Source organism: Cydia strobilella, chromosome 3 (assembly GCF_947568885.1).
Source record: "Cydia strobilella chromosome 3, ilCydStro3.1, whole genome shotgun sequence".
Classification (NCBI taxonomy): domain Eukaryota; kingdom Metazoa; phylum Arthropoda; class Insecta; order Lepidoptera; family Tortricidae; genus Cydia; species Cydia strobilella.
Genome location: NC_086043.1, coordinates 23,825,573 through 23,833,805, shown reverse-complemented (window position 1 = coordinate 23,833,805; position 8,233 = coordinate 23,825,573). Strand labels below are relative to the sequence as shown.

The 8,233-nt window shown below is 39.0% G+C and overlaps 1 protein-coding gene across 1 annotated transcript; it reads right to left on the bottom strand.

The window, feature by feature from the left end:
* Positions 1–783: 783 nt before the first annotated feature.
* Positions 784–7,909, bottom strand: LOC134756155 (cytochrome P450 6k1-like). The gene is made up of 6 exons (XM_063692985.1): positions 7,244–7,909; positions 6,714–6,938; positions 2,987–3,161; positions 2,255–2,354; positions 1,406–1,586; positions 784–977 (listed from the first exon to the last, which is right to left on the bottom strand). Exons 1-6 carry the CDS (start codon positions 7,878–7,880, stop codon positions 784–786), a joined length of 1,512 nt encoding a protein of 503 aa, XP_063549055.1. The 5' UTR covers positions 7,881–7,909.
* Between the last annotated feature and the right edge of the window lie 324 nt (positions 7,910–8,233).

The following is an 8,233-nucleotide window of genomic DNA, read 5'->3' as shown; positions in this document are numbered from 1 at the left end:
TAAAAGGATTATCTGGTATCTAAATACACAGGATTAGATTCTTATTTTTTCTATTTCCACAAGATAAGATCAGTGCCAGACTAAGAAATAAAAATTAATTCTTATGACAAATAGAAACTGGTTAGTTAACCAAGTAATGAATATGGTAATATAGTTTAAGTACCTAGAATTAAGACATAATGACATGTAAAAATATTTTTTATCAATAAATGATCGTATCGTATCGTATCGTATCGTATTGACAAACAATTACTCACAATTTTGACGTAGACAGCAACAAATAATAATTGACATCCACACACACTCCATTAGCACACTTTAGTTACCATGGGAATAGGAGTTGTCACGATGTATTTGGCCACTCACTGTTTGATTCCCTCTGTACAGCCAAATGTAATGTCAGCTGCAGAGAAAAGGTACCCCACGTCCATACTAATTTACAGAACTTTGTATGCAGGGGGAGTGCCTTTTCTCTGCAGCTGACTGTACCTAAGTAATAGATTACAACCAAAATGTCAGTGACCGTAAATAAGGCTTCAATATCCTAAATTTTCAGGAGCATAGAAAAAAAAAAAAAAAAAAAAAACATTTATTCCGGACCACAGAAATTCATAACAGGTTAGTCGACCATACAGGAACTACATACAGGATGTTAGATACAATTAATTACTTAACTTACTAGATATCTTTAAGTCCTATCTATGTTATGAAATGTAGATTCTACATTTCAGAAGATAGATAGGACTTTTATATTTCTACGATTTCTACATGTGAAATAACGTGTCAAAGCGTTCCAGGTCCGACCGTCTTGATGGATTCCTTCTCTATCCTCTTAAACTCCATGGGCAGCCCGTGCGCGGCCGCAGTTAAGGCGGACCGAGGATCAAGCTCCTGCTGGTCAGATTTTGGTTGTACTTCGAACTGGGACAGGATCATGGATAACACGACCTTGGCGTGAAGTTGGCCGGCTCTCAAACCTGTGAGGAATAAACATACTCGTATTGAATAACAAAACTTTACTTTATTTAACAAGTCTGATAGGTTTTTCAGCAAGATTTCCCCGAATTGGGTGACGAATTTATTTCACAAAGAGGCATTTCTAAATCTAGTTCTGTTATCAATAGCTAGTATTGGAATCTAGATTAAAATATTAGGTGCAAGAGCAAGCATAAGCGATATTTTCATAGGGGTCAAATGTAGCTTGGGTCCAATGTCCGTTTACTTACTATTATTACATTTGTCTTATGTAGGTGACACCCTCTGAAATTGCAAGCGTCCATTGCTGCAGTAAGTGCTTACTAAAAGGTGGTCTTGCAGATGTCATGCAAATGCGTGCTCTTTTTAACACTGGCTTCTGCGGAGGCTGTAAAAAACAGGTGTTAATAATTAAGTTCATGGTACTTACCGACACACATTCTGGGTCCAGCTCCGAAGGGTATGTACGCATCAGGAATGGGCCTGCCTTCATCGAAGCGGCTTGGGTCATATGTGTCCGGGTTATCGAAGTACTTGGGGTCTCCTTGCAGTCCATACAGCGAGACGTAGACAGCAGTTCCTTTCTCTATTATTATGTTGGTGCCAGGAATCTGGGGAAATAAAAATTGTCTATTTTGTGCTACTGTCACCATAATTGCTTTCTATATGAACCTTCCTGTCTGCTTTTAGACTAGCATTGATTGGGATCTATCAGAAAAACCTGTATTGCGGTATAATGGCTTATGCTTAGAAGTATTTCTTGAATATTACTAGCTGTTTTCTACCACCACATCGTTAAAATATAACGAGGAACTTATGCTATCTATAATTATCGATTGGTTTCTAATGTTATACACAAAGCTCTACAATCAATCAATAATTTGTTAAATAAAGCGAAGTTATTCATTTCGGATTTTAATTTTTTATTAATCGTTAGGCTTACATAAGTATCCCTTTATCTTTTCGGTGGAATGCTGATTATAAACCATTTATCAGAAATAGCATTTAATGTCAATTGTTGTCTAAACATGCCAAATGAAGTGCAGGCGCCCATATCATAACGCTGACAATTGACACCTGATACTGACAATTTTATGTACATTTCCAGTAACTAACAGTAACAGGTAAACTTGTTGGACCAGCAATTTACGGCGAATTGGCACTGTCAGATGACAATTATCATATTGGTGAAACGGGGGCTTGGATATACATTTCGAGCAGTTAGATTCTGGCTAGTAGCAATAAGCCTTGAAGTTGTCTACCTCTGCCTCCTCCTCACCTTATAGTCCTCTTTGGCCGACCTGTCGACCGTGGACACTGGAGGATGCAGCCTGACGCCTTCAGCCACGCACTGGTTTAGATACTTCATCGCTTTCAATCTGTGAATAAGACTAATCTGTGTAATTATAATAATAATAAGGGCAGGGCAGCTTGTGGCGAGCTGTTGGGGAGTAACGACCTCACGGACCCGAGTGCTCCCGTGAGTCGGTCAGGATCTCCATTTCCGGACCCACTATTAATGTGGGAGAGTGATAGAGAGAGAGATTACCGTTTACCGTTTCGTTCGCTACGGCGCATTTGCTTGGCATCTTGGCTAGGGCCTAGTAAAGATTAGGAGATTGAGACACCTATAACAAAGGTATATTTACGAGTAGGTACATATATATGGGTAGTTTTACTAACCCTTAAAATCCCCCAACACCATGCAATTTAAAAATCCCTCTTGCTTATTCAATGGGTGATCAGATCTAAGAGAAAAAGCACCCTTGCACAGCGGGTTGCACATCAATTATGCTGTACTGTGGGTGACCAAGCATACTAGGTAGCTTCACTGTGATGATGTGATGTGGATTACAACCAATATTATTGGTTGATTCTCCTCTCCGCCTCAATATAATAAAGGAATTCGTCGTGCGACAGTAGGGTAATTAATTTAATGAATTATCCTATGGATATTACGTTTAATTTGCGTAGGGAGGCAGTATGGTAGTGGTATTAAGGTTTTACGTACCCTTCATAGGTCCATCCGTGCTCCTTGACGGCCTGCTGGATGTCCTCGCGGGCTCGTTGCTGGATGACCGGGTGTCGTGCCAATTCCATGAGGGTAAAGGAGGCCGTGATCGCGCTTGATTCGAACCCGCTCATGAAAGTGCCGCACTGGTACACCAAGTTTTCTCTGGAAAATTCTGAAATAAAAAAAAATACGCTCATGAAATTACTTTCGGTGCTCTAAATCGTGCGAGTTTTCAGCGTAGGAATCGATGTTTTTTCACAGTTTAGTTGTTATTAGATCATCTTGTCTAGTACGTTAATATTATTAGCTTAAGGCAGGCGACTAGTAACCTTATAACTTACTATTTTGCATAAGAAAAACCGGCCAAGTGCGAGTCGGACTCGCGTTCCAAGGGTTCCGTACATTACAAAATTTAAACAATGTATTTTTTATGTGAAACGTGAGTGAAATGTCTTTAAAAAACCCGTAGGGGTCGGATCAAAACCTAAGTAATTAAGTCCGACTCACGCTTGACTGCAATTTCTAATAGGTTTTCCTGTAATCTCTAAGTAAAGATCTATTTTGTGTATTTTTTTCAAAATTTTAGACCCAGTAGTTTCGGAGATAAAGGGGGGAGAATTGTCAATTTTTGCCTATTTTCTTGAATAACTACTAAATTGTTTATCCTAAAATTATAAAAAAATGTATTAGAGATTCTCACAATGAGCTCTTTCATTTGATATGTAACACGATATAGTTTGAAATACTTTATTTTTAATTTTCTCATTTACCCCCCAAAAGTTCCCCCCCATGTTCAAAATTCATTTGTTTACGTTACATGTCCGTCTTTCAAAATCAAATCAAAAATGTTTATTTTCTTTAACAATCTCATTTATCTTAAAATTAGTGGTCCTCCTTTTAAGCTTTAAAAGCCTGTGCCAGGAGGTACCGGTACCGCCCTTCCTTATCTGGAGAATATTAACAATAGTGCGTACTACATTTATGAGTAGGTATTTATGCTAGGTAAATATTACATTAAGATTTACTTACAGTTACAAATGTTACAATAAAAATGCTGAGAAGCTTTATACAAGACATGCAAAAGGTATGTACATATACATATAATTATAAAAATAAACAGATGTAAAATCCCTCGCGTGTGTGTGTGTGTGTGTGTGTGTTCGAATAATGTGTGTGTGTGTGTGTGTGTGTGTGTGTGTGTGTGTGTGTGTGTGTGTGTGTGTGTGTTTTGTTCAATAGGTTAGTCAAATGAGGAATTCTTCTGTTTCCTCATATGTTTGTGTTAAAAGCCGAGCCGGTATAATATTTTTGCACTCATAATAGTTTTTACTGTGTATATTAAGTTGTTTGTTAAAGAAGTTATATAAGTCTTTGGGTCACAAACTTACATATGTATACCAAATTTCAACTTAATTGATCCAGTAGTTTCGGAGAAAATAGGCTGTAACAGACGGACAGACAGACAGACAGACGCACGAGTGATCCTATAAGGGTTCCGTTTTTTCCTTTTGAGGTACGGAACCCTAAAAAATTGGGAGAAATGCATAGAGTCAAACCAAGAAAAGTTTGCAGAGATATAGACGGCACACGCAGTGCAAGTGTTATTTTAAACGTCAAACATCTATGAAATTATGACGTATAAATAACACTTGCACTGCGTGTGCTATCAAAATTTCTGCAGACTTTTCTTGGTCTAACTACTTTTCATCGTTATGAAAAAGGCTTCGTTGGGCACCATCCATTTTGATTACGTCATTCTTGAGTTTGTCAAAGCAAGTATTTCGAATTTGAAATCCTCCTTTGACATCTACATAATATTATTTGCGTTTAATCTTATCTTGGTAATCAAATAAATTGCCCACTTAGACATTTGAACAATAAACAATATTTGCTATAGCAATATTCAGTTTTCGAATTATCGTATTCATAATTCCCATTCATAAATAATGCTGTATGGAAAAACAAGGTTTTTAACATTGTCTTCGGTTACCGCGATAGTTACTCATGAAATAAAACTATGAAAACGGATTATATCGCGTATATTGAATTTATAATACATCCCGACGTTTCGAACTCTTTACAGCGTTCGTGGTCAACGGGTGACTGAGGAAAAATTACAAAGTGCAAAAATACCCACATACTAAAATAATGAACAATCATAGACTACAAACTTTAAGGCTGGTTGTACATGCAAAATCGGTTCATAAGGCCAGTTAGTTAGTTGGGTTTTTTTAGTATGTGGGTATTTTTGCACTTTGTAATTTTTCCTCAGTCACCCGTTGACCACGAACGCTGTAAAGAGTTCGAAACGTCGGGATGTATTATAAATTCAATATACGCGATATAATCCGTTTTCATAGTTTTATTTCAAGGTTTTTAACATTTATTTGCCTACAATATTTGTCTACATTTACATAAGTACCCAATACCTTGTCTTTTCAATAATAGATTCCTAAAAGTCAATAAATCGGCCCATGTGTGGTAATAATACAATTGCGGTTTGTGATAAACGGCATAAGCGCGCTCCATTCCAACTATAACTCGGAAAACAAACTATGTACAGCTTCATAAAGTGACAATTTCTATGCTTAATCTAATAGGAAACGGGTACTACAGGTAAAACATCACTTTAAGAACCAAAACAACCTCAGATCGCCTAGATTTCAATAAAATTAATTTTGTAAATGGTTTATTGGGATGGCACTATAGCACAATCGGAATAGAACACACCTCTAAATCTCTGGAACAGTGCTGAAATTTGGTATGTGTTAATTAAATGCCTCTTTTTCATGTCTGCACTATTTGACAGGGGACCTCGAGGAACCACCGCCATCTTGGAAAATGTGTACCGTCTTGGAAAAAATTGCATTCTATCCAAGTTCTCTGTGACAATATTAAAGCCGATTAAATTCTACATAAAATGTCTTCGACACCTTTGCGGAAAAGTTACATGTTCTTAGAGAAAATACTCGCTGAATCCAGATTTAGCGTTTATACTTTCCAAGGGGACACTCTTTTAATAGGAAACTTGGAGGAAACTTAATAGGAAACGGATTTTTTCAAATGAGGTACTGTAAACAGGTTGTGAAGGGCAAGAGCAATCTACCAATACGTCCATTTGAAAAAATCCGTCCTCTATCCTAAGTTACAGGGTGTACTGCATTATCAGTGCTTAAACCCATTACCCTACTTCCTGTCGTTAAGTTGCAGTCGAGTAAAATGTTGATACATCATGTACTTACAAATGAATAGACAAAAGTGGAATTCATATCCCTCCAAGTTTCCTATTAAGAGAATGTCCAGTGGAAAAGTATAAGCGGTAAATCTGGATTCAGCTAGTATTTTCTCTAAGAACATGTATTTTTTCCGCAGACTTTTTTGTGTAGAATTCAATTGGCCTTACATCATATTGCCATAGATAACTTAGATTCCGTGTAAAATGCAAATTTTCCAAGATGGCGGCGGTTCCTCGAGGTCCCCAAATGTCAAATAGTGTGGACAAGAAAAAGAGACCTTTTATTAACATACATACCAAATTTCAGGACTTCCTAATCCGATTGCATTAAGACTCCGATTGTACTATGCAATTCTATCCATTTTGGTTCCGCGGTCCGTTTTGATCACGTCGCAGTCGACGAATATATGTTTGTCCCTGTGGATAAGTGGATATATAAGTCCAAGCTCTCTTAAACCAATTTGATTTAAATAACATTAAAAACCTCACCGTATACAGGATTCTGCGGCCCGTTCTTCAGCTGCACAATAGTATCGATAAAGTCTCCTCTCTCCTCCCCCGTCCTCTCTCGCTCCTCCACCGCCTGCCAGAACACCTTTCGCACGAAGCTGGAGTCGAAGAGGAGGGGGGTGCCTACCAGGTCCACCAGTTCTGGCATGAAGAAGACCGACACCAGCGCTATCATTCGCTTGAAGCCGCTGAAAAACTCCGCCACTGGAAGATACGAATAACTTTAGTAAAAGCAAGAATTTTACATTTTATGGCTCCTGTACATTGTGCGAAACTCTGCCTGTGACGAGTTAACGTTTGACAACATCGTTATATAACGGGCATAATGAGGAGAATAAATTAAAAGTGGCTACCTATAAAAAAATTGCAGGAATATGTGCGATATACTTCTACTTTGCTATTTCATCTCTTTGTGACATCTGAATGCTTGATATTCAAGTATTCAACTTACGACTCTTTAGGTTTCAACTTCAACACACACAGTAACTAATAGTGAACAGCCCACTCACCAGCCTGCGTAAACTCAGCGTCGGGGTTTTTGAAGGAGTCCGTCGGGGTCCCGAGCGCCACGCGTCCGATCAGGTCCGTTGCGTACTTGTAGCTCAGCTCCTGCGCGTCCAGCACGGGCTCCGTCAGCCTCTCCTTCTTGATGTACTCCACCATGGACTCTCCCGTCTTCAACATATGCGGGAGCATCTGCTTCAGCTTTGACTTCCTCAAAGTCGGAGATATCTTCTGCCTCAAATAACGCCACGCGGGATTCCGAATCCCAAATAAATTCGTCATCCCGATACTGTCCTTTTGGGATCTTCCAGCGAAATTTCTGTCGGAGAAGTTTTCGAAGTCTTTGACCAGTATTTGCTTGATGACGTTTGGATCCCGGAGCAGGAGGCAAGGCTTGTGGAAGATGTAGAAGCCGACGAAAGGTGCGTCTCTCCGGGCCCGGCGGTACAGCGTCCCGAGGTGCCATCCCGGGGCCGAGCGAAACAGAATTCCTTCTTTAAAGTCCCCGAACAGCCAATGGGTCGAATGCACCTGTTCTACGCCGCGGTTTGTCCAGTAGGACAGTTTTCGGCGGCAGTAGACGTAAACGCATGCTGCGATGATGACAACACTCGCTGCCAAAACGGTGTATAACGAGTCCATGGTGGAAGTGAATAGTGATTTGTACGCGATCTACGCCATATATAGCTGACGGGAAAACGTTATCTAGTCAGATGCCGTGCTAACAATATATAGTTGGACTAACCAATTTGTCAGTAAATAAGAACAAAAAAAGCTATATTTATCCTTTTCTTTTGGGTGTAGTCTTCTAGTGTAAGACAAAGATAGTATGATTCTCTCTGTATATGTTTGAAATGAGACAGTCCTCTGACAAACTATACCTATGCTGTAATCGCAGTTGAAACGTCGTGCAATCAGTCAATTGTTTATCTTGTTTTATAATAATAAGTCTTTTTATTTTTGATGTAAATGAAAGGCGTAATCCATAGCAACTG

Excerpts from the sequence above, each read along its gene's own strand:
- LOC134756155 (XM_063692985.1), bottom strand. The coding sequence starts at position 7,880 with ATGGACTCGTTATACACCGTTTTGGCAGCGAGTGTTGTCATCATCGCA. Across the intron at positions 1,587-2,254 it reads CGGCCAAAGAGGACTATAAG|ATTCCTGGCACCAACATAAT; the intron begins GTGAGGAGGAGG and ends TTATTTCCCCAG. Across the intron at positions 978-1,405 it reads TGGACCCAGAATGTGTGTCG|GTTTGAGAGCCGGCCAACTT; the intron begins GTAAGTACCATG and ends TATTCCTCACAG.